The sequence below is a fragment of the Fringilla coelebs genome, assembly GCF_963513975.1.
Source record: "Fringilla coelebs genome assembly, chromosome: 1".
Taxonomy (NCBI): Eukaryota; Metazoa; Chordata; class Aves; order Passeriformes; family Fringillidae; genus Fringilla; species Fringilla coelebs.
In genome coordinates this window covers 110,395,881-110,422,295 of record NC_140028.1, presented here as the reverse complement: position 1 = coordinate 110,422,295, position 26,415 = coordinate 110,395,881, and the positions used below count along the sequence as shown (strand labels likewise).

The 26,415-nt window shown below is 35.5% G+C and overlaps 1 protein-coding gene across 5 annotated transcripts in view; it reads left to right on the top strand.

Annotated features, from left to right (window-relative positions):
* ATP2C1 (ATPase secretory pathway Ca2+ transporting 1) overlaps positions 1-26,415 on the top strand; it is a 62,175-nt gene that overhangs the window by 31,402 nt on the left and 4,358 nt on the right. For all 5 annotated transcript variants that reach the window (XM_084214197.1, XM_084214199.1, XM_084214200.1 and 2 more), the window contains 21 exons: positions 304-414; positions 1,327-1,443; positions 2,987-3,076; positions 5,788-5,823; positions 6,723-6,784; positions 7,133-7,241; positions 9,022-9,177; positions 9,749-9,817; positions 10,514-10,589; positions 11,088-11,154; positions 12,211-12,335; positions 13,588-13,685; positions 15,115-15,210; positions 15,321-15,410; positions 16,125-16,229; positions 17,944-18,100; positions 19,381-19,551; positions 20,532-20,629; positions 22,141-22,191; positions 22,970-23,136; positions 24,674-24,742. In XM_084214197.1, the coding sequence (XP_084070323.1) occupies positions 346-414; positions 1,327-1,443; positions 2,987-3,076; positions 5,788-5,823; positions 6,723-6,784; positions 7,133-7,241; positions 9,022-9,177; positions 9,749-9,817; positions 10,514-10,589; positions 11,088-11,154; positions 12,211-12,335; positions 13,588-13,685; positions 15,115-15,210; positions 15,321-15,410; positions 16,125-16,229; positions 17,944-18,100; positions 19,381-19,551; positions 20,532-20,629; positions 22,141-22,191; positions 22,970-23,136; positions 24,674-24,742 (2,078 nt within the window). In that variant the 5' untranslated portion in view covers positions 304-345. The remainder of the gene's footprint in view (positions 1-303; positions 415-1,326; positions 1,444-2,986; positions 3,077-5,787; positions 5,824-6,722; positions 6,785-7,132; positions 7,242-9,021; positions 9,178-9,748; positions 9,818-10,513; positions 10,590-11,087; positions 11,155-12,210; positions 12,336-13,587; positions 13,686-15,114; positions 15,211-15,320; positions 15,411-16,124; positions 16,230-17,943; positions 18,101-19,380; positions 19,552-20,531; positions 20,630-22,140; positions 22,192-22,969; positions 23,137-24,673; positions 24,743-26,415) is intronic.

Below are 26,415 nucleotides of genomic sequence, written 5' to 3'. Positions count from 1 at the left end.
ATCTGGACTGACTTTCTGACTAGATATCAATGATAATGAGTTAAAGGATTGTTAAGTTATTTTGCTGTTAGGATCTTTGCCATCACTGAATTTGTTGTTACAGAAATTAGTGTTCTCAGTTGCATGTCCAGTATTTTACTACTTTTGCAGGTGGTAACTGCATGAAAATAAGAATTGTAGATTATTTATGTTCAATGTTTATAAAAAACTGCCTTTGAATGGTATAAATACTGAATTGTTCTGGCACGTGTTGTTTAAAATAAAACATTAGCACTCCCCTTCAGACATTGGTTTTGTTTCTAGGTTGCACGTCTTCAAAAAATCCCTGATGGTGACAATGAGACAATGATTCCTGTACTGTCTTCAAAAAAAGCAAGTGAATTGCCAGTTGATGAAGTAGCAAGTATTCTGCAAGTAAGTACTTTTTTCATGTCAAAAGAATATACTGATGTTGGCAAACAATAAATGTGATATTTCTTAAAGACAGATCTTGTAATTGAAAGTTGATGCATTATCATGCAGTTTCATGTTAGCTATTACCTGCTTCCAAAAAAAGTTGATTTTTAAATTGTTCCTAGAAATTCTCAAATCTCTTAATATTAAAAAAAAATTGGGCTTTTGCTGGGGGAGTGAGATTAAACTTGAAAATGTTTGGATTTGTCTGCTTTGAAAATTGCAATTTCTTAATAAAAATCCTAGAGTCAATCTTGCTATAAAATTCTGTCCTAGGTTTTTCTTTTTTTTACTGCTTCCATTTCTCTAAGGAATCTTTAATGTTCTTAATTTATTTTGGTAGCCTTCATTTTAAGTGGAGAAACAAGACTGAGAAAGCTACCCATTGACAGATTTATGAACCATTTATTCTGGGTTAATTTTCATGATAGATGATCTTTTTTCATTTTCTGTATGCTTGACTGCTTGAGGAGTACATCCATGATAAATGTTGGTCACTGACAACTCAAGATGTTGAAGCTATTGCAGTCATTTGGCTGAGTCACTGAACTCCTGATGAAACCCTCAAGAGTCTGAAGGATGCCCACAGTGTGGTTTGTTGGAGAGTTTTTTGCAGGGGAGATCAGCAGTCATTTACAGATGTGAAGCAACATCATCTTCTGTAGTTCTTCTGTGAATTTTTGATTGGATTCCTTAAATACTGCCAGAGTTTTAAAACAACTGTTAGCTTTTGTTGTCATACAAACAGTAGTACCAAGCTTGTCTTTCTGATGTTGCCCAAATTCATATAATCAAAGGCTGTGTATTTGGGTGTGAGAATTTACCCCAGCTTCCCAGTGTAATTGCTGTTTCATTCTTTGCATATTTTAATAGGCTAATCTTCAGAATGGCTTAAAAAACTGTGAAGTTTGTCATAGACGGGCATTCCATGGATGGAATGAATTTGATATTAGTGAAGATGAACCACTGTGGAAAAAATATATATCCCAGGTGAAGATTTTTGTCCTTTTTGCTTTTTGGTTTTAATACTTTTCAGTAGTTTTGCTCTTTATTTTGTTTTGTTAGCTTTTGTATACATGAACCTATTTTGATAAAAGTGGGAAAAATCTAATTGAGTGAGAAGCTACAGCTTGTAAAATTTATATCTGATTTACCTATTGAAAAAGCTTTTACTTGGGTGTGTATCTATAAACATCACAGAGGTTTGGTTGTGATTTGTTCTTAAATGTATGTTCATAGCTATCCAAAGGGTGCCATTCATAAATAGCCTGAGGGCTAGCAAAGCAGAATAAACTTCCCTTAGTCAAACTTGGTCCTGAGTTGTAGGTCAGAGAACAATGCATATGACCATTGGTAAATATTTAAATGGAATGTGAAACTTGAAGAACTTGATAGGAAATTTCAAAAAGCAAAACCGCTGCCTTTGATCTGAGGGTGGAGGTGGGACCAGCCTTCATTCTGGTGTTGAGCAGAACTGGCAAGAGTCAAGTGTGAATTTGTTTCTTACCAGTGTGATATATCTCAAATATACAGACAAACATATCTCATGTGAAGGTGTCACTACTTTCTCCTGCTTAACCATCCCACCTCCCAGCTATACAAGAGAGGATTAGTGTAATGAATTTGTAATGTTAAACATTTTGGTCTGTGTTTGCTGCACCTTGGCTGTGCAGCAGTACAACCCTGAAGTTGCACTCTGTGGTTGACTCTGGGCTCCTTGGGAGAGATTAAAAAGACATTCAGTGCTCTGATGGTAGTAGTAGTGGGAACACATCACCTCCTGGCTGTACTCTGGCATTAATGCTTTATTTTCAAGTGTGTGGTGTCAATTACTCAGATACAACAGAACACTTCTAAGGCATATTGCCCAGGACTGTTTTAGATGGGATTTATTAAGATTCATACTTTCTTTGAATGTGCTTATCAGATCTGCTTTTGGAATGTTCTTCAACTGAATTGTAGCAATGTTCTTTTTTATACTGCTTCTCAAAAAAATCAGCATTTTAGCAACCAGCTGTCATAGAAGAAAGCTTCTTTATTGTTTTAGCCTTAAAAAACTGTGGAAATCATATGATCTAAAAGGAAAACTTTTATCTTGTAAAAGAAGAAATCATGAATTGAAAGTTAAATATATTGCTACCTTTAGAGTGATCAGTTGCTGGAACAGGATCAGTCTTTTCCCTCAAAGACATTTTGAATGTATTTCAGGCTTCTTTTTGTATGTTTAAATACAGTATAAACAGTTATGGGAGATTATTCTTTTTGCATTTAAAATGTGAATCAAGAAATGTAAGAAACATTTTCTTCCTGTTACATGTTGAATACAGTCTATTCAAGGTCTTTGATATTTAAAAGAAAGTGCCCCAAGTAAGCATCTGAACTGTAGAGTTAGCTTTTCTTTGCGTTGCTAGGTTATAAATATTTTAATAATGGAATAATATGTTTCAAAAATAGATCTGGTGTGCTCTGAGGGGTAGGTAAAATGGCCTTTCTGTCAAGAGTGTAGCTGAATTACTCTTCTGTTTCATTTCAGTTTAAAAATCCCCTTATTATGCTTCTCCTGGCATCTGCAGTCATCAGTGTTGTAATGCATCAGTTTGATGATGCTGTCAGTATTACTGTGGTAAGCAATTAAAATTCTGTCTTGGAGTACTTGGGAATGTGTGACCACATGTGTGTTCAGCATCATGAGAATGCCAATGTGGGGTGGGATCACTTGATTGCAGTTACTGAGTTGGATTTGTGTGTTACCGTTAAATCCATTTAGTTTGTGACTGGATTTTGGGTTTTTTCTTTTCTTTGATTGAGAGCACCAATACATATCAAAATACATCCATGAATAATTTCTGGCTGCTTCTTGCATCTTTTCTATTGGTAAAATACATGTCTTTAGGCATTTGTTTAGAGAAGCAATTTTTGGTGTATTCTGTGTAATTTTAATCTAAAATTATGCTTTAATTTCAAATTGAAGCCAACAAAAACCTTCTGTGAATTTAATTGGAAGCTGTAATCTTTTAAAACATGAAATAAAACCTGAACTGTTTAGAAATCACAGACAAAAGATAGAAGCTGAAATAATATATTTTTGTAGAAGGTTGCAGTTAAATAGGGTGCTAAACTAGTGAGCCAAATATAGTACTCATAACTGTTTGTCACTGCAGTTGGCACAGAGAAGAAAACTGTAATCCCTTTGACCTTTTAGGGGTCATAGGTGGTGACTGAAAATCATGATTTCTGTATGACTAGAGGCACATCCTTGCTGAGGTTTTTTTCTGTTTTTTCTTACCTTTGCACTTTCTGTGTTGACTTTACTTTTGTACATAACTCAGGGTAACTGGAGGTTTGCTCCTAACTCCTCTAATTTTTTATAAAGAGTAATTGCCTTTGAAAGACAACCTGTGTGACCTCTTAAAGATAAAACTTGCAATTTTGAATTTGCATGTAGTGTTAGTTTGGAATAGTTTGTTGTGTTCCTAAGCTGGATGTAGGTAAATTGTTGTATTATGAAATATATTTAATTATTGTGGCTGAAAGTTGACGTATTTAATGTTTTTTTCCCCTTGGTTAGTGCCTTTAATTCTATTTCTTAGCCCTCCTGAGCAAGGCAATGAGAAAAGACCAAGGCAGTTTGAGTAAGAAAGCAGTAATTTCTGCATTCTTTATTACAGCCTGGCAAGAAATCTTTTAATAGCCTTTGAACATTGGTAGAGTTATATTAAAATATGGAGAAAAAGTGTGATTGAGTCAAAGGTATCAGGTGTGGGTTTTGTCTAACTTCTAACTTGTACCATTTTGTGGTATTGTTATTATCAATAATGTCCACTTTATCACCAAGTGAATATTTGTTTTATTTCATTTTCAGATTATAGTGCACTTTTTCTATGACTATGCATTGTGTTCAGAGCCTTGGCAACAAAACTCATTTGCTACTAAAGAACAATGACATATATTACTTTTGGTGGCATTGCTGTCTTGAGCTGCTTCTGCCATCCTTTTAGCTCAGCTGGTACAAATGTAAAACCTCTTGATCTGGACTGGGAACTGATGAAGATTAAAAGAAAAATAAATTCATTAAATACTTTCCATTTGGCTTCTTAATGCAGGCCATTACACACAGACACAAGCTGAGAGACTGATGTGAGGCTAGGATTGCAAAGCTTTTTCAGGTAGTGTGGTCTGTGGAGTATAATACAGCCTCCAAAAACTATGCAGCTGTGGTGGAAATATTCCATGGAAAGATGAAATATATATAGTTATTTCCTCATATTCAGTCAGTGAGACTGATGTTACTATCACAACTAAGGTGGTTTTGGGTGGATTTATTTAAGAGCTCAAGAGAGTTTTTCACTTGCAAAATGACCAAAATATCTTGGTTATTTTTAGTGGTTGCTGTGTGTACTTGAAAGGCTTAATTAATGGTTGTTGTGGAAGAAATCAGTGTAACAACTCGGCTTGTGTAACAAATTCAGTTAGTGTAGCAAAACTCAATATGAAAGTGTACTGAAGGAGAAGATGAGACTTGCTCTAGAGCGAACTCTGATCTTTGTTGTTTCCTGAAATAGATTTATTTCATTTGCTCACTTTCACATCACATGCTTAGAAGCCCTGTAATGTTAATGTTGAAGTGTTGCAACCAGAATTCTGTGTGATAGAGGGAACTATTAAGGCTGCTCTTGAGGCCTTACTACTTATCTTGGATTCTTCCTAATGAGCAACATTTTTTAGCTTTTGTGTTTGGGATCTCTGACATCCTGTCTGTTTGGGGTGTGCCCAGTGTTCTGTTTCACTCTGTGAGTCCCTTGGGCAGAGTTTCTGAGCTCATCCTCCTCTTGCTAGGATGTTTGATGGCTTCAGACTGGTTCTTCAGCTTGCTGCCTTTTATGTAGTCTTTCTGATATCTTGGTACTTGAATGAAACCACGTCTGTGATGCCCTATAGTAGTTATCACACCTTTGTTCTGGTCTCAGAAAACACCAGTCAGTTTTTCTCTTTGTGTCACGGGTCTCTTTCCGTTGATGTCTCTTACTCACTGTTTAGAAACAGGAAGCAGAGGCAGTTTTTCAAGTTTGCTATCTAGATATTAATCTTATTTTTAGTAAAATCAGGTTATTGCATTCTTGGACATCACTGAAGCCGGTGCAAATAGATAATGGCATTGTTTTTATGACAGACCTGAGAGATACAGAGTGATTTTGAGCATGAGAAAATTAGTTTGTTTCCAAATCATCTTGTTAATAAGTAGTAGCGACTATGACTGAGCAAAATCAAATATGATTGCTTACTTTCATGGTCATTTGGAATGCTTTTATCTCACCCACTTCTGTTGTCTTGCAGGCAATAGTCATTGTTGTTACAGTTGCCTTCGTTCAGGTAAGACAGCTGTTGTCCAAATAAGATCATTGCTTTTATGTAAATTCCTTTATTAAAAAGACTGAAGCAGTTGTCTTGGTGCATTGTGCTGTGAATGGTTGAGTAATGTGATTTCATCCAAGTCTTTGCCTTTTCTAAAGTGCACGATTTGTCCTGCTTTAACCATGTTGACATTTATGCACCTGTATCAGTATTATGCTCAGCAATAAGAGTACTTGTAAGGAAGTCCTTGTGATAAACAGTGTAGAAGTACATAACATCTAACTTCATAGAAAAGATTTTGAAAATGTAGCTCTTGCTTTAATTTTGTGCAGAAATGGAAACAAAGATTCTTTGTTTCCCAAGTCATAAAAAAGTTTTCATTCTGTAAATGCGCAGCTTTAGTCGGGGTGTGCCTAAACCAGAATAGCTTTGTGTGTTTGTACTTTATATCTTTAATTATCTTAATTCTGTAACCCGTTTGTCGAGTTAAAGATGAGCTGTGTTGCCTTGGCGGGGGGGGGGGGTAGGGGGGGGCAGCGCGTGCTAAGAACACGAACACAGTATTTTTGGTACTAATTTGTTAAACTGTAGCATTCAATAATGTTCTGATCCCTGAGTTTTGAAGCATTCTAGTAAGTATTACTAAGACCTGAAGATATTGAAGGAAAATGCAAAGGACCTCTGCTATTTTTTCAGAAGAAATGCATGTAGGCAATCCTCTAAATTTTCCAGTGTTTGGACCATATTTCCTTTTTAAACTATCTAACATAGAACTGTTGAAAATCTCTTATCTGTTTGCAATATTACTTAATACAACTTTAATAATGAAATAAATTTCAGTAGCTGTGTTTATGTTGTGCAAGTTTTCCCTGTTTAAAACTATGATCTTATTTATTTTTAAAAAAATGTCTCTGCAGGAGTACAGATCAGAAAAATCTCTTGAAGAGCTTAGTAAACTTGTGCCTCCAGAATGCCATTGGTATGTAGTTTTGTCCTTTAAGTCCTAAAGTAAATCATAAGAAGTTTAATCTGAAATGAGTAAATGGGCTAGACTACTGAACTTAGTTCCTTTGTGTCAAGTTTTTGTGCTACATAGAAAACACTGCTTTTGTCCATTTTAAAGATTGTTTTATGAGTCTAAAAAACTACACTGTGTGGTTGTCTTTGAACCCTTCCAGTGGTGTTACTGGCATGCAAGCTCTCAGAAGCAAGCAGCAAGTTAGAAATATTTTGCTGAAATGTGTAGCACTGCAAAGTGCAATGGTGTGAGTGCTTTTCTCAGCCAAAATGCCAGGGAAGTGACTCTCACTGCTCTTTGTGCCTACAGTGTGCGAGAAGGTCGGGTGGAACACACACTTGCAAGAGATTTAGTGCCAGGGGATACAGTCTGCCTGTCAGTGGGAGACAGAGTCCCAGCTGATCTACGATTATTTGAGGTATATTCCTAACTTGGATTTAATATTTAGTAACTTTACTTTCTGTGGAACAGAGGGGAAGGGAAGACAGTCACTGAGTACTGAAGTGCAGTAAGTGTTCTTGTTTGGAGTTTGCAACTATCTTGATAGAAAATTTGATATAATTACTTTCCAAATGTCACATACATTCTTAACCAATGTATGTAGTTTCTCACTGTAGGACAGGAGAATTTTCAAGAATTTTCAAGAATACATTATATATAAAATGGAAAAATTCTACCTTTTCCCTCTCAATGTTAAATATGTTGTAAAAACATTGTTTTCAGTCTGAATGCTAAGATATTTTGGCATCTAGTTGAAGGTGGTTTTCACTCTTTATTTGCATTAAATTTTAAGGTGTAGTTCCACTGCTCTCCAATAGTGGAATATCAGAAAAACTTGTGAAATTGTGCTGGTGTAATCTTTTCTCTCTGATACTTCATCATCAGTGTGTGTTGCTGTATCTTCTAGTTTACTGAATACTTAATTTGTGGTATTAGCACTGCTGGAAGTGCTTGAGTTGAAGCAGTTGCACTATAGCAGTACTTGAACATTCTCTAAAAATGAAGTGGAATGTGTGTGTGTATATATATATATATATATATATAAATCTGTCATATTTTGGTGGTCTTGAATAAATGAATAATGTTATTTTTCTGTCATATTGGGCATCCTCAGTTTGCTTAGTATCTGGGCTATCTGTCCTGTTAAAATAGTGTCTGGTTATAAAAATCTGTGTGTCGAGGTTATCCACAGCTGATAGTTAATTAATCAGTGTTCATTTCATAGACAAATTCTGAATTAACTAGTTTCTTGACAAATTTGTTTGAACTGTGTTGTTAGTCTCTGTGGTGTAGTTGGTACTTGAGTGGGTTTATTTTTTATGACTGCAAGCACTCTGCTTTCCTTGGCAATTGTGCAGTCCCTGCATTGTTACGAAACTGCTGTTGCAGCAGCACCTACTTTCCTGCTCATATCTGATACCATGCTATGATAGCAGTGTGCTCAGGCCTCTTGCAAAGCAAAGCAAAAATGGAATTACAAGTTTCTCAGCTGTCTGCAGCCCTTCACTAGATGAGAATTTTTTCCATCGTACACTATTCTTGCAGATCATTTGAAAATAAGAGCATGTCACCTTATTTTCCTATGGTGTCTACTGGGCATTGCTACAGGATGGTGGGTTTTAAAAAGAGATTATATGGAGATGATATTTTCAGAGAAAGAACTAGATTTGTTCTGCATGTTCTCATTGATGCTGTCCTAGAAAACTGTAGAAGTGATAACTAGGCACTATTTGCTTTGGGAAGGCATTTGTACAAGTGAAAACTTTTCTGCACTGGTCTCATTTTTTGGGGACAATCTTGATTTTTAAAATGAATTTGCAGATCTTTTCTGGCCTAGGTTTTTTCTGTATGTTAATGAGTGGTCCATCAAGTTTTCTGATCATCTTCTCTAAAGCTAGCATATTGAATCAAAAACTAACATATGTATGACAGTGTAGACTTGAAACACAATTCCTTCTGGTAGTGGTGATAAACATTTCAGAGCTCGTGGCTAAGTTTAAACAGTAGCAAAGTGGCATCTTCATCTTCCATCTCTGACTCTGGGGAGAGCTTTGTAGAAGTGCTCATTGCTCTGTTGATTCTTAAAATATTGACATGTCTATCATATTAATAAATTGGTTATATTTTAATGGTCAAAATTGTAAAACTTTACGCTTGCAAAATATTGTCATGGTTTTTTACCTATTTTGTTTTCAAAGGCTGTGGACCTTTCTATTGATGAATCCAGTCTCACAGGTGAGACAGCTCCTTGCTCTAAATCTACAGCTCCTCAGCCAGCAGCAACCAATGGAGACCTTACTTCTAGGAGCAATATTGCTTTCATGGGGACATTGGTCAGATGTGGAAAAGCAAAGGTAAAATCATTATTGAGAGAGAGGAATATGTTTCATGTTTTAACTAAAAGGCAGTTCTTACTTTGAAGGCAGTTGTTACTTTTTAAGTTTACCTCCCGGTGATTAGTGTGATACTTTGCACAGCTTTTCTCACTGCTGCTTTGTCATACACTATTTAATAAGAAAACTATGGCCATGAGAGCTCAAATTTATAGGGAGCAGATGATGTGAAACTCCTCTGTTTAGGCTGTGGTGTTGTACTTCTAGAGCTGTACACACATGTTTGAAAATGTGTAACAGAAAATACGGTTCTGGCTAGTGTTAGGTTTTACCAGTTTGAGTTCTGCTACTGGTAGTTAGTAAGTACTTCAGCAGTGCACAGAAAAGCAATTTGTTTCACTAAGGCAGAAGGTTTTTTAGGAAAAATTCCCTACTTGTGACAAGAACTAATTCTATAAACCAAGTTAAAATTTTTATTGGGCTTAATGGCATTTGTCCATGATTGGAGTCAAATCTGTCAATAACAACAACTAACATTAAAACTTCAGATTTGATTTGGCTTTATCTTTATGTTGTTTTTTGTTTTTTTTAGGGGATAGTTATTGGAACAGGAGAAAACTCTGAATTTGGGGAGGTTTTCAAAATGATGCAAGCAGAAGAGGTAAGAGAAGATATTTAGAAGCAAAGACATAGTTTGGAAGTTTGTATTTCATTCATTAAAACTTTGAATTTATTCTGTAGGAACTTAGTTAAACATACATTGCTTTCAGTACTTCCCTTTTCTCTAGTGAAGCAAATCTTGTAGCTCATGGACATGAAAATGCAGTGCAACAAAATATCCATAGCTGACCTAAAGATACTAATTGTGAATATAATGTTCTGCACCTGTCTAAATACTTACATAGCTTTCTCTTCTGCTAAATTGAATTTTCTGTAGATGATTAAAAACATTTCTTCTGAAATATAACTGGCTTTCGAGGGCCCTAATGCCTGTAGTTTGAAAATCAGTTTTATTCTTGGTACTGAGAGCTTTTTTGGTCTTGGAAGAAGTGCAGTAGCTTTTAGTTGGCATGATGTTTTGTTTTTTTAATGAAATTTTTAATAAGACCTTTTATATTGGATTTGTTGCAGATATCACAAAGCCCTAGAAGAATATTTCTAATAAATATTTTATTTCATTGAAGCATTTTTGAATCTCATTGAATTCTGTGAAAGAACAGTCTGTTTTCCTAAAGTAAATGTATGGAAACATAGAGTGTAACTGCATCTTGTTCACTGACTGTCTTGAATTTTGCATCTGTGAAGTAAAATGTGTGCAGTTCATTTGCTAACTGCTGCTTGTTTCCCGTTGATCAAGGCTCCAAAGACACCTCTGCAGAAGAGCATGGATCTCTTGGGAAAACAGCTTTCCTTGTATTCCTTTGGTATAATAGGTAAGATAATTTATGTAAAATAATTGCAAAAGATTATCTAAAGGAAACTAGTGTGGAGCCCTGGGAAATGGAAGACTAAACCTCTAAATCTTTTGCCTCCTGATTTCATTGGTCACTTTGGGTTCATGTCACTAGACATCTGAAAATTGCATTATGTGACATAACTCTAATCATAAGGGTGTTCACTTGCTTCTTCCTTCAAATGTACTTTACTGACTTTTTGTCCTCCAAATACTTCCTTTTAAATGACAGTGTGTCTTGGATTCTGATTCAAGGTGTGCATAAATGAATATCTCAAAGATATGATTGGGCAACTTGACTGGCTAAAGCTCTCTTCATCTTTGCTATACTAATGGAATCATGACAATGAAATAAATAATTTTTTGTAGGTAGTGCAGTCATAAGCTTTTTTTCTGGTTATTTGAATTTTTTCTTGTCCCCATGAGGCTACAGTACATGCTGGTTTTACATTTTTCCCCTTGACTGTTTTCTTTATAGGAGTTATTATGCTAGTTGGCTGGTTGCAAGGAAAGCATATCCTTGATATGTTCACAATTGGTGTGAGGTAAGATTTATGTTATGAAATAATGCAGATCATTCATTACAGCAAGTGTTTGAAAGCTAGTGATCTATTTCCTAAATATGCTTGCGTATGCTGGTCTTAACTTCATGTAATTCAAAATGAAAATAGAAAAGAAAATTCTTACATATTTTTAATAATGCAGTGTGTTCCTGTTAGTCTCTTAAACTTTACATTCATATGGTGATTTCTGAGTGTCTTGTGGAACATCTGCAAACAGGCAATAGAGTTCTACAGTTTGAATTTTTGTTGCTGAGTAACTAAAGTAGCTGTAATTTTACAAGGCATATGACAAAGTTATTGCAAGCTTTGTCATGTAGCTCAATAACTCAGCTTCTACTATATTATGCAAACTTAATCCCAATATATTTGCTGAGAACAGCACTGAATTTAGATGGTCTAACTCCATACTCCTAGAAAGGTTGTTGGGTTGCTGATCACATGGGCATAAGTGCTGTGCTGTAGGGTTTCTTTAAGTGGCAGGATCAGATTCTGAAGAATTATGCATTTGTGGAGGGGAGAAAAGAAACCCAGGAACTGCATCTTTGAGCATTTACATTGTCATCAAGTTTTTTATTTGTTTGTTTTTTAAATGACCTTCAAGGCCATTCCCTCACTTAATTTGCTGCCACATCATGATCTGGCAGTAGCAATTGTGGATCAGTGGTGGCATTTCCCAGTTCTGTTTAGTGCTGACTACACTTATTCTTCACAATCTGCGCTGCTTTGTGTAGCCCTAATTAGTGTTTTGTGTAGGCAAAACAGATGTACAATTGATTTCTCCCTCTCCCCTACATTTCTTCATACTTTTGCATAAATAATGAGTAAAAACGATCTAATTTATTTCATTTGTTGCTGTCTTCAGCGGGTTTCTTATAATGAATGCTATACAGCTAGAATCACATGGTAACTCCTTCCTTTCTGTTTTAATCTCAGCGACCAGTCAGCCACAGAAACAATGGTCTGAATTGTAAATTCATCACTACTGTGTATTCCTGTGTGACATTTGAAAACAGATCTGAGTATTTACTTTCATTACAGTTTGGCTGTAGCTGCAATCCCTGAAGGACTCCCAATTGTGGTAACGGTGACACTGGCCCTTGGTGTGATGAGAATGGTGAAGAAACGGGCTATTGTAAAAAAGCTGCCTATTGTTGAAACTTTAGGTATGACTAGACTAACTTAGAGATAGTGTTTTTGATGTAAATGTTAGAAATATTGATGACTAATGAGGAAAACAAAGCAGGTATTCTTACTTTGCTAGCAGCATGTTGGCATCTTTAAAATATTCCTGAATTTAATGTGTGTTACCATGGAGCAATGCAGGGAGATGTTTCTGTGGGCCTTCTAACTATTTCTTTTGAAGAAAATAAAAAATCTCCCAGTTAATAGCATGCCATGCTAGCAATACACTAAACTGACTGTTTGCTGTAAGATGTTCTTGTTAAGTAAGACTTGTAAAACGTTTTTTAAATTAAAAATTTTTGGTGTAAATTTAGGAATGATTTTCACAGTTTAAAACAAATCCATATTTGAATATTAGAAAAAGCTTTGTAATCATAATGCACCTTCAGGATGTTATGCTGCTCATATTAGAATGTAAAATCATTTAAAAACTTTAAAGCTCAAACAAGTTCCGTATGCAGGTTGAGTCATAAAACATGTAAAGCACAGAACATGGGAAAAAAATAGAAATACTAAGTTAAATAAATCTGCTGCATATGAATTCCTTTTTGTAATTTGAAGATTGGGAATTTTTTTTCCAGTGCCTCTAGCAGAGTTTCATTAGTGTTGCAAGGTTTTCTGTTGCTTGTACAGCCCCTGCTGTCATGTCCAGAAATGTCAAGATGCTGCAACAGTCTCTCATCTCCATTCCAGAGTTAAAAAGGCATATGCAAATCTCACATTTTTGTAATCTCTTCAAGCTTATTAAAATTTGCAGGTTTATTAGTAAGTCACACTTGCCACATACTTGTGTGACACAAATATTGTGGCTAGTGTTAAATACATGTTGTACTTTTTAATGAAGAAGAATAACTTCTGTAAAGCAGGCTCCTAGTATTTTTCCTCACCAGGAATCACAATTGAGATTTCAATTAATTGTAGCTTGAGTACAGCAGAATAAAATAAAGGAGAAATAGTGAGTGGACACATTTTGTATAAATTGCGAATTTGGGACTTAAATTAGTTTGGAGGGGTTTTTTTTGTTTATTGGACAAACTCTCAAAGAACCTTGTACAATTATTCATTATTAGTTGAAAATTTGCTCTCTCTCACTTGTTTTTATATTTATATATAATATAAATATTATATTTAAAATTTTTAAAAATTTGCTCAGCTTCCATACTTTTCTCTTTGTTAGTTTCTTGGATTGTTCTAAACAAGAATTGTCTTATAGATGTTAATTTGTTATTTCAGGTTGTTGCAATGTCATTTGTTCAGATAAAACTGGAACTCTGACAAAGAATGAAATGACTGTTACCCATATTTTTACTTCTGATGGGCAGCATGCTGAGGTATGTGGTGTGACACTTAAACTTGAATTTGCCTTTTTATTTTGTTGTGTGTATCAGCTGAAACATGCTGGACTATACTACAGGTAAAGCATCAGTTAAGAAAGTATAAATTTATTGCACTAAACTTCTGTCCCTCCGTTCATTTAGTATGCAGCCTTTGAGCTGTGCTGTCCAAGCCTTCTTTGGTTACAGAAGCATTTTTAAAATATGTTAAGTTCTTAAAACTTTTGGTGACTCTAGGTCACACAGAATAAGAGACAGATGCTAAGATACACAGACAAGCTGAGAGATTGTGTTTTTCTTCAGTACAGAAGATTGAGTCTATTTTGCTGTTTCAGGTACGAAGAAAACCCCCTAAAATTTACATGTTCCAAACTTTTAAAGTGGAGATATCCAGCTTCTTGCCTAAAGGCAGTTTATTGTGTGAACTATTCACACTGAATATGCACTGTCATTCTTGATTTTTTATAATGGATGGACTTGCAGGAAGGAGCAGGACATGAAACAGTGACAGCTGAGATTAGGGAGTTGCTGGAAAGACCAATGATGTAAATCCACAAAAGATAAGCAAAAGCAGTGAGGTGTGGAACTGGATATGGGTTCATAGGAATGTTTTAATCAGGTTCTTAAATTCTCAAACTCCCTAACCTGGGTTTTGTTTCCACAATGGAGTTAATAGATGGTCTTGTAATTTTATTCTGCAAGCAAAAATACTAGCTTTTTTTCACATTGTTTCCTATTATTTGCCCATATTTTCTTATATATCCTGATACTTGTTTTTTTATTGCTAGAAATCTGTATGAATACTGCTACTAGCACAGTTGCATTTGGGTCAAATCAGTTCCTTTTTCCTGATGGAAAGAGAACTTAAAATGGCTGTGAAATATATTAGATGTTAATGCTATAGGACTTTTTTAGTATCCTAGTAGGATGCCTGGTTTTTATGCACTAAAAATACAATTTTCCTGGTTTTAACACCTTTCTGAGGTATAACTGAGAGGCTGTTCAACTGTTTGCTTTTTTTTTTTAATAACTCGATGGAAGTAGGACTCTGCTCTGTAATTCCATTCCCTGCAGGGGGTATGCATTATTAATCAGGGTAGAGAAAAATAGGAGGAAAAAGTTAGAAAGCAAACGAAAGTGGAAAAAAGAAAGCAGACCTAATACTGTAAGGAAACAACATATTCTACATTTTTTTATGCTGAGGAATAAAATTGATACTGTTAAAAGAAATTAGTCTCTAATATATTTTATTGAAGTCAGGCTGTTGCTGCATTAGAAGCTGAATAAGAAGAATTCATGCACACTGAGTAAAAGCAGCACTGTGAATAGCCTTTTGAAATTCTTCTGTAGTTTATTATAAAAAGCTGAGAGCAGTTAACCTGGTGAACACTACATTGCATGCTGCCTCTGGCTGCTTGTCTTGCAGGTTACTGGAGTAGGTTATAACAGGTTTGGAGAAGTGATGCTCGATGGTGAAGTTATTCATGGTTATAACAACCCATCCATTAGCAAAATTGTGGAGGTAAGATCTTGGCAAAGAGAGGTGAGTTTTAACTGATGATGTAGCGTGAGAGCTTTGAATGACATTTACTTTGTGTTCTGTTTTCTCCCCTTTCCTTCCTCATCATTTAGGCTGGTTGTGTGTGCAATGATGCCTTGATTAGAAACAACACATTGATGGGGAAGCCAACAGAAGGGGCTTTAATTGCACTTGCTATGAAGGTGTGTACTTGATGGTGCTTTTTGGATTCGTGGCAGGTGGGAAATGTGTAGAAATAATTTGTGGCTTTGTTTTTCTCATTTTCTTCTCTTTTGGATCTCCTAGATTTGTATTGCAACTGCTCATCTCCTATGTTTTTCTTGTAAATCTTGGGCATTCTGAAGGATCAGAAAAAAAAATTTACAAGTGAAGTAAAATCTCTATTTTCATCTTTTTGCACTTAGTACTGTCTTTTCACCTGCCACAAACTAATTTACCTGTTGAATATTGACTGTACTGTTTCTTTTCCAGTTTTACATCAGTAGCAGAGGGAAGTTGGTAACTGATGTATTGGTGACTGCAGGGTTTATGATGCCTCTCAAGTGCAGGGCTTTTGAATTGTAGACACTGTCCTGAAGTGTTTGGCTTTTTTTCTGCTGGGGAGGGAGGGGGGTTGTTGTTGGTTTTGAGTATGATGCTGTGACACACCCATTACAGCTACTGAAAAATGTAGCAAGGCTCTTGCTGAAGCCTGAAAGAAGTTTCTAGGTGTTTTCAGTGCTAGTTTGCCAAGAAGTCTGTCTAAATTGGGACAGTGTGCTCAAAAGGCAACTTTGGAGATGAAATTGTTCTGTAATTAAGTGATGTTTGCTAACTAAGGTGTTTCAACAAGTCATCAAATTTCATACCTGTTTGAAAAGGTCCTGACATTGTGGTGGTACATCTATTTTATACAGATGGGTTTAGATGGAGTCCAGGAAGACTACATAAGGAAGGCTGAATATCCCTTCAGCTCAGAGCAAAAATGGATGGCTGTTAAATGCATTCACAGAACACAGCAGGTAAACTTCAGTCAGTTTCCATGAGTGCTGACTCTGTAGAATGGTTATCTGCCTTGTTTAATATCTTCATTTTTCGCTTCAGAAGTTTTGGAAGGCGGGCAGTAATGCACAGTCCTTGAAATACGGCTTGATAATAGACACAGCTTTAGTTTCAAGCTCTGAAGTAGAAAAAAGGAATCACAAGAAATAAAATTTCCATAAAAGACATCCTGGAAGATTATTTTAAGTGTTTTGAAAACTGAGACCTTACATGTATACTTAGCTATTTCTCCTTCCTTCTTCTTTCTTCTCAAACATCCAAAGCAATTCTGCCAATCTTCTGCTGTTCCAGTGCTGCATAGTTACATAATGAATTAAGAATATGCATTGATGTTCAATAGTAAAATTTCATTTGTTTTAAAACACAGGTTTCTGGTTTGATGCAGACATCACATCCCCAGTGTTGACAAATTTTATTGATGTCAACACTGGCATGGATTATCAATAAAAGCCACTCTTTTAATCTCTTTTTCTGTCTTCTGGTACTTTCACATACATGTATGCATTCATGTTTCATTTAGATCCATAAAAATGTTTTTGTTGCAAGAATTGACATAATCACTGCCAGTCTGGTAACTGGAGCCTTCTAGACAATATGTGCAACAACAGACCTTATATTGGATTTATTATTATTATTATTATTATAAAAAAATATATGGATATGTTTTTATTATTAAAAAATCTTCCAGTACTTCAGATCAAAACCAGCCTTGTTGGCAATATTCCAGTATCATTGTAAAATCTGCTTTGGAAAGGAAGCATTTGACTCCTTTTAGCTATATGGATTATATTGTTGATTATCCATGCCTTTGTAAAGAGCAGAAATTGATATAAGGTTTTAATTCGTGTAAAGACTTACTGTGTCTGTGTTTTGGAATCAGCAATTTTAAAAGAATGTTGGAAAATTGATAACAGATTCAAAAGGAACATAAATTATTTGAAGACTAAGAAAATACAGTGAATTTAGAAACTTGGAACTCTTTTAAGCCTGTCATTAAAGATTGAGGTAACTTGACTGCTGTGCATATGAATAACTTCACAGGAAGAAAATAGGTGTATTAAAAAAGAGCTTTTTAGTTCAGCTGGAGAGAAAAATGAGTGATCAGTGATTGGAAATTTAGCTGAGGCAGCAGTTCTTAATGGAAAAGGGGGGAGGAGAAGGAATGAGGTGATTTAACATTGGAGTTAAGTATTTGAGGTAGCTGGTGGACTCTCAGTCCCATGATATCATCATATCAAGGCTAAATGGATATCTGGAAAATATTAGAGTTACTAGGCCTTGTGCAAGAATGGAGAGGATGTTTAATGACCTGTGCAGCTGGTCTGATGAGGAGCTTAAGGTCTTTCAGGTCTAATGTCCTGTGTAGGTTGAATTTCTGTCCTTTGCATGGCCTCTTAGTCTGTAAACTGTGACTTGCAGTGCCTGTGTCTGATGTGTTCTGAAATGAGATATTGATTGTTAGCTTGGCTCTTTTGACTTTACCACTCTTGAATTTACACTGTCTGGAGACACTCAGAAGAACAGATTTTTATTTTTAGAAGTGTAAGTTTGATTTGTATTATGTTCTTAAGATTGTTAACAAAAGTACGCATGTCATTCTTATATATCCATATGTACTTGTGTATGTGTAGTTATGCATGCACACGTGCACACAGCAGCTCTTTTTTCTTTTAGGACAAACCTGAGGTTTGCTTTATGAAAGGTGCTTATGAACAAGTCATTAGATACTGTACATCCTATAACTGTAAGGGACAGAGCCTACCCCTGGTGCAGCAGCAGAGAGAGCAGTACCAGCAAGAGAAGGTGTCTATGGGTTCTGCAGGGCTTAGAGGTAAGGCTGTTTCAAAAGTCTCTCAAAATATCAATTTCATTTAAATGGCACTGCTTGATGTTAAAAAAAAAACCTAAGCCAACAACAACAAACAAGAGCAACCTAAAATGCTGGGATCTTCTTTTTTGTATGGTTGGTTGGGGTTTTTTTGGTCATTAAGTTGCCACTGTGTTGTTTAGTTTTTAGGCTTGTATAATACCTTGATTAAACTGCAGAGGGTGGGAAAGGACGCTGTTGCTTTCTGTCATCTCTTGCCTGTGACCATAACTACATAAGTAAATTGTTACTTAATGGCTTCCATACCTTATTATAGATACCTGTGGGGCTTTTTTTAGTGTGAATGTGTTTATTTGTCCATTACTTTGGCTCCTGCCACCTTCATGAGTTAGGCTAGCACAATTGATTGCAGGTCAGGAGATGCCATTGGAATTATCTTCTGTGTTAACAAGCTGTGTAGAATTTTAGATTAAGTATTTTTCACAAGGTGATTGGCAGTAGTTGATTATGGACCAGGATTATACATGACTGGCTTTCTTTGGCCTCTCCAAAGAGATCTCTAGGCTGTTAAGTCCATGCACAGCTCTTTAATTTTTTAAACTTTTTTTTTTTAATTTTTAAAGGGAGGGGTACTCTGTGGCTCAGGAAATTCCTAAGATACAAATTATTACAAGCTGAGAGGATATGCTAGGAGTGGTATTTTTTTTTGCTGTTTTATTTGAACAGTCATTTGTTCTGTCTGTCAAAAAAATCAAGGGTAATGTTTTGAAAAGAGCAAGCTTGCTTTTTCCTTACAACCCTAATGACATTTAAATATATTTGAATTAAGAATCCTACTTGAAAAGACATTTCAGAAAATATTCAGCATGTACTCAATGAAATCTGCCTCTCAAAAGGTAAAAAAATAACTACAGCAGAAAATAAATATGTTAAATGATCCTCCCTTTCATCCTAATGCATAAAAGAAATGCACAGAGAAATCACAAAGCTAGATGTGGTTCTCTTTCCACACAGTCAAAATATAAACACTTTCAGATGAGAATAAATAGGAAAGTTATCTTTAAAACCTGGCTGTTTGGTAAAGAGTTCTTTAGAAGACAAGAGTGTATGTAAGTAGGCCATTGTGAATGCTCACATTGCTACTACCAAGGTTTAAAAAAGGGAAAATATCAATTCCAGCCCTTTGCTTTATGCTGGTCTGTTAGTTAGAAACACTTGTTTTAAATGCTGGTGTAAACATTAATTTCAAACCTTAACATTTTTATTTCTTTTTCTTCTTAAAGTTCTGGCCTTAGCTTCTGGTCCTGAGTTAGGACAGCTGACTTTTTTGGGGCTTGTGGGAATAATCGATCCCCCGCGGACTGGTGTAAAAGAAGCTGTTACTACACTCATCACCTCAGGAGTTGCAATAAAAATGGTTACTGGAGATTCACAGGAAACTGCAGTTGCCATTGGTATGAACAGTTCCCTTCCTTTCTTCTTTTCTTGTTTTCTGCTTAGCTAATTGTTAGGAAGTGTGCATATTAAGTCTTTAACATTTGTGAGTTCTGTATTTTGGATTAATGTATGGCATGGTGGAATTAGCAGGGAAAATGACCCAAAAACCCCACCACCCTAGCCTGAACTGTTACTTTGGTTTCAGCTTGAATAGCAGCTTTTCTAGTTTGGTAATATGACTTTGGCTTTTTGAAACTGTATTTTTTTCATGTTGTTTACTTATTACATATGCTTGATTTCTGATTCTTATTGTTTCACCACCACTCTGCCTACCCTCAGCTTTGGGTGCCTGTCTCTGACAGCAGGGATGAACTAAAAGAGCCAGTGACAAAGGATAACTGGCACTTCAGTGCTGTCTAGTAGTTTTGTCCATATAACTAAGTTTGAACCTTAAGTATTAGTAATAAATATTTAAGCAAACTACTTCTTTTTACAATACAGTGCATTAAAGAACAAGCACTTTAGCCAGAATAAGAATTCTTTACAAACAGGATGATGATCAGTTCAATGTGCACGTGAAGAGTATACTCCCAAACTCAGAGTATTTTATCAGAGGTTTTTTTCCTTTTCCTTGTCTCCCTCATGTTATTTTTCATTTTCTGTCATGTTATTTTTGAACTGTAAATTCTTTGAGACAGCTGAACTCCTCTATTTGTTTATATGACACCTGACAGAATCAATTACAGACCTTTAGACCTAAAAAGACTAAACAAATAAATATCTGATTTAGGATAGACTTTGTAGCATGTTGTTGTTACTCAAGAGTTCATGTAATTTACTCCAACATACTGAATCAATAATGTAGTAAGATGTTCTGCTCCAGGTATTTCAAAAATTAAATGCTGCAGAGAATATTAGGATTTTAAAAAATAATTGACTACTTAATGTCTTAAAAGGGTAAATTATTATAATAACTGTTTTTATGACTCTCTTACAGCTAGTCGACTAGGATTGTACTCCAAAAATTCACAGGCAATCTCTGGAGAAGAGATAGATGATTTGGATATTCAGCAGCTTTCTCAAATAACACCAAAGGTTTGTTTTGATATACTACTTACTGAAATGTGGGAAATGCTTTTTTTCTGTGGCAAGCTAAAATATAATTTCTGATTGACAAATAATATTGTTCTAATAAGTATCTTTTGGTCTGACATAGGACCAATATGAAAATGTATTTCGTTCAACTTACGCAGTTATCTTTTTAGGGAGTTTATTGTTTCTGTCTCTTAATGATTCAGGGTTTTTTTATCTTTAACTTTCATTCTGCCATCTCTTACTGAACATCACCTTTTTGTATTATCAGGCCATTTTATTTCTGAGCAACTCAGTTCATTTATATAATCTTAGAGTCTGCATGTTCAGACAGTCCATTGCTTTGTAATTTGTAAGACTTGTCCATGTTCCTAATTATTTTGATCAATCTGAGGTCACTAGTTGGGAATTTTGAAAGGGTCTATTAAGTTACTGCTTAATACTTTTTAGTTATTAAATAACTAAATGGATTAACCAATGTCCAGGTTATGAGTGTGAAGACATAATCAAATGCAACAGAGGTTCAAGTTTAGCTATGTTGCAAAATTCTTGCATCAAAATACTGCTCTGTTTGCAAAGGACTGCAAAATTAGACTCAGCATGCTTGAGCCTGGTGTAAGCAAGCCAAAAGCCAATATTTGCAATCAAGAAATGTGCATGTCAGCTTTCTGTCTTTTCTTAGTGACTCACAGAAACTGGGGAAAAGCAAGAATTATGTAAATAGTAATTTCTGGTTTATGTGGTAATACATTTTCTTAAGGGCTGTCCACATTAAATAACTGAAAGAGATACAAATTTACTTACACATTTGACCTTTGACCCAATTGCTTTTCTAGGTGTTTGCTTAAAGTCTTACTAGGAATTAAAATCAACCAATAAGATTGATAGCTGTATACAGTTTAAACTGATTGGTGACAAATCTAGCTCTTTGTCAGGCTTCTTGAAAAGGAAAAAATGCTAACTATATGGAGATTATGAAAAACTAAATTCCACATGCTCAAATTTCAATTTACAGAGAAGTCCAGAGACCAAGAAAAATCTGAAAATTGGTCCTTCCAAGTCAGAATTTTTGATTATCTTTAAAACTTCAATTGTTACTAATATGCTATAAACGAGTAAAATTGAAATCTCCTGAGTAGCTTGTCACTTGTGCTGGCAAGGGAAAAGGATGTTGATTGCAGAGTCAGCACCACAATTGCCTGCATGGATTTAGTCAGGAAGGCCAGCAGCAAGCCATTATACCTCAGTTGCTTCATTATTTTAGAAGGCTTTTAAACTGCACATTCTATCTTGAAATAAGTAGCACTAACTTTGTTTACCAGAACACACTTTGAATCTCCTCTAAAATTAATGATTTCACTCAGTTAAAAACACAGCTCGCTGGTGTTTCAGCTTAAGAGCTAACAAGAATACAGTTGGCCTTAGATTGTATTTTTTGCCCTCTACCTTAAGAGAATCCAATGCAATTCTTGACATATCTGAAATTTTCACCACTACTTCATCTCTTTTAATAGGTTGCAGTATTCTACAGAGCCAGTCCCCGACATAAATTGAAAATTATAAAGGTACGTCTTTATAGAGGCTCAAATGCTGGACTGTTGCTGTGGGTATTGTCTGTGCTGCCTTTATTTAGACTATTATGTGTGTCAAGATAAAATCAAATATGCATCTGATTTGGCAGTGAAGTGTACTTGAAAATATTACCTAGAAAAATGCACAGTGCCCACAAGGAGTAGGTAGGTAACATTGTGCTTTCTTCTATGTAGGGAGCTGGGGATTGATTGTGATTTTGTGTCATGTTGCAGTTGAATTGACTAGGAGCGTGAAAGAACCATATTTCTGATACTTGTCAGATGAGATAAAAGGGAATGAATTTCAAGCCATGTCTGTGGCATTGCCTCTATTCAGAAGTTAACAAAAGAAGGTAGCAAAGAAGGAGGGACTCAGTGTAACAATTGGAACAATCAGAAAAGTAACAATAAGGAGAAGTCAAAACACTGAGACCATAGGGATGCATGCAAGACTTATAAGAAGGTGATAATGGTAATATGGAAATACAATGTCTTCTATCTGTCTCTAGAGTTTTTTTTTCTTTTGCCTAAAGGCAAATTTTAAATACCCTAGCTTTAAAATTTAGGCTGTGAATATACAAACTGAAGTTTAACCCAAAATCTTGTATAAAAGCTATTTAGAACAGAAGCAGCTGCTTTTTTCTTTAGGACATTACAGTGCAACTATAAAGAAATGGAGGAGGGGGAGCAGTGACACAAACCTTGTATCTAGAATAATTTTATAGGATAGGTTATTTCAATCCCTGATTTAAGTTCTTTTCCCTCTCTTTAGTCCCTGCAGAATAATGGTGCCGTGGTAGCTATGACAGGAGATGGAGTGAATGATGCTGTTGCTCTGAAGGCTGCAGATATTGGTGTAGCCATGGGACAAACTGGAACAGATGTTTGTAAAGAGGCAGCAGATATGATCCTCGTGGATGATGATTTTCAGACAATAATGTAGGTGGCCTTTATGTACATATCTTGTACTATATAACTTTAATGAGATGGTGCCTGGGTTAAGCAAATAGAAGTTTCCCTGAACTTGTAAATGAGCTTGTAGCTGCTGTAAATGAGTTTTCTGCTCAGTCAGGAGTGTTAGCATGTTTGGAAACATAACTGAGGTGAAATTGTGGTTAGTAGATTTCATTTAATTTTGTACTTCAGAAGCATAAAACTAATGGAAAAATGACAGAGCATTCCACTCAAGATTTAAAAAAATGATGTAGATCTCTATTTTTCAACTTTTAAATGTGATGATTTCAGAAAAGGAAAAAATATTAACTATTTAGATATCACAGGTGAAAAGGGGTTATTAATGTCTGGTAACCAGCTGTTTGTGCTTGTTCATTTTTTGGTTGGTGTATTTCAAAAAGAGCTTAGCTAAACTTAATCCTATTTTGACTTTAATTCATCTGACTTTTGAAGGTAGTGATTGTTGACAGAGCTGAACTGTTGTCTGGCAAAATAGCCTTCATTTTGAAATTATGCATCAATCTCAGAACACTTCAGTTCCAAAGTATGACATTTAACCCTTGGGAAGAAGTGAAATGGAGAAGTACAGTATAAGAAAATCTACCTATGTAGCAGTATGTCAGAAGATGATCTGAGGTTGTCACACTAATTCAGCCAACAGAAATTTGCTGTTATGCAAAAACATAACAGAGAAGGGAGTCATTTTAACATAGGCAGAAGAGTACATAGGAAGGACATCTGTAGTAAGTACTTTACACGGGCTTGGTGAGGTTTTTGCTGGACTGCATTACCCAATTTTGCACATGTCATCAGGAGAGTTCTCAATAGGAGAGAAAGAAGAGTGTTGAATGCTAAGGAAAAAAAGAAGTATGAACTTACATAGTTTTACATATTTTCCCCACCCTTTTAATTATTTTTAAGTTACCAAAGGAATGCTGTTTAATTACTGGGCAAGTATAAGGAAAAAATCAGTTTTATTTGCAGCAAAGTAGGTGTGATTTAGGTACCAGAAAATCCTTTTACACTGCAGTAGTTGTGTTAATGTGATAGGCAAGATGTGACACATGCTAGGAGTTGTGAAGATGGTCTGTACATATTTCATTCTGGTCTTCTAAAGCCATGCTGTATTTCTGTGGGTTTTTTTAAAGTGTGTGTGTGGGGAGGGGTTGGCTGTTTGGGTTTTGTTGGTTTTTTTGTATTTTTTTTAAATTATCTGACTTGATTTAGAAGGATCAAGGATGGTGGTGAATTTTGAACATATAGGAGATATTACTCTAATAATTACATTTTCAAAGTTAAGCATCTGGAAAAATAACTTGTGGTTATTCACAATCACAGAATAGTTTGGGTTCTTATAGTCAAGTCGAAAAACAAAGACTGCCAAAGTCAAAAGAACCTCAGCTCCATTTGCTTCTTGCTGGTTTTATTGGTGCTTAAAGTAATAGCTTTTTTGGTTTGTCTTAAGATTTTTTTGGCAGTAAATTCACATGTCTTGTAATATAATCTTTGTTTTTAATTGCAGGTCTGCAATTGAAGAGGGTAAAGGAATTTATAATAATATAAAAAATTTTGTTAGATTTCAACTGAGCACGTAAGTTCGAAAGGCTGTCAGTATCAGAAGTTTCTTTTGAATGAACCAAAGCATGAAGCAGATGCATAAATTCATGTTCATACTGTAAATTTTGAGTAGGATGCTGGTATACTGTGCTTTTGAGTTTGCACTATTTTGTGTTGGGTGGCTTGTTTTATTTTTAAAAACGTAGAAGGTAGTGCAATAAACAGACATGTAACTTTGTCATGGTTCTTCCTGTTGAGATGAGTAAAGTGAGTTACTGAAGGGATCATAAGAAACAGCAGTGCTGCTTTTGGGTCCCTGTTTAAATGAGAAGCTCATAGTCAGTCTCTCCTTAACCAGTACGTGTATTCAAATGGAGGAAACCAGGGAATCAGGAGGGTAGTTCTTCTGAAATCCTTGTACTGGTTTGTGGAATGAGCTAACTATATGAAGGTGACTTCCTTTTCTTGCACACAAGGATTCATATGCTAGCTACATGATGTGCATGTAAGGCAAGAGGGCAAGAGTTTATTAAGTCTTAGTTTCAAATTTTTTGTGAGTTTATCTTATTGGATCTGGACTCAGGGACATGTTTTTGCTCTTCACCATGCTGTTCATGTACTTTTTTGAAGCCTTCATGACATTTCAGAGTGGTCTGAAAGTTGCAGAAGTTTAAAAAAACAAACAACCAAATCTAAAGCCTCTAATAAAACAAACTCAAAAAAGCCCCACAAAAACCCCAAACCACAAACAACAAAATACCGCCTAAAATAAAACCTCCAGAACAAAACAAAATTCCCAACAAAAACTCCCAACACAACAAAACCCAGAAAAGACCAATTTGTTTGCATAAACACTGTAAGAAGTGGCATATACTTTCAGTCTTACCAGGTGTCCTAGTCTAGTCTTACAAAGACTAGACTAGGAATCTGCTGCTGAAAAATAACTCAGCACAGATGTTCTAAGAAAGTGTGCTTACCTGTTTTTGATTAATCAGTTACCCTTTGGTTTTTTTCTGTCCCTCTTTGCAAGGAGCGCATAATAGGGTTCAGTACAGTGCTAAATTTGGAATTATTGTAAGTCTTGCTTTCTCCTTCTTGGTTATGAAGCCTCTTAATCTTGCGCTGAGAGCAAGTAGTGCATACTTGTTTACAGATGTTTCTAATGCTGAGCTTGCAGCCAGCTAATCTGTTTTTCAGTCTTTGGCCTGGCCTTCTCATCTTGCTAGTAATGAGGAGTGATTGTAGGTATTTTTAGGGAGCTTGAGTAGTACCCTGCCTTGACTGACCAGGCAAACCAGGGTCAGGTGCACAGAGTGAGTTTGTTTACATCAGGAGTGGAAAAGCAGTTTGTTTTTCAAAACCATGTTTAGAAGTTCGACTTTTAACACAAGAAAACTATAGGACCCAGTCCCCCATAAAAAAAATCAATTAGGTGATGGTGAGTGATAATTCTGAAATGTTACCTAAAAGATTGGAAGGCTTTAAAATGCAAATTTGCTGCCTTTTTATTGCCAGAATAATGCTGTTTTAAATACAGACTGGGTCAGAATGAGTATTTGAAAGGATTTCATGATCTGCCTTTAAAGTTTGACTTAACATCAGTCATGATTCACACTGTCAAAATATGTATCCACTCTTAAACAGTTGAAATGTTGATTACAAAGCAGTTATCAGTGCATCTTCAGAAATGTTCAATGCTGACAGTTG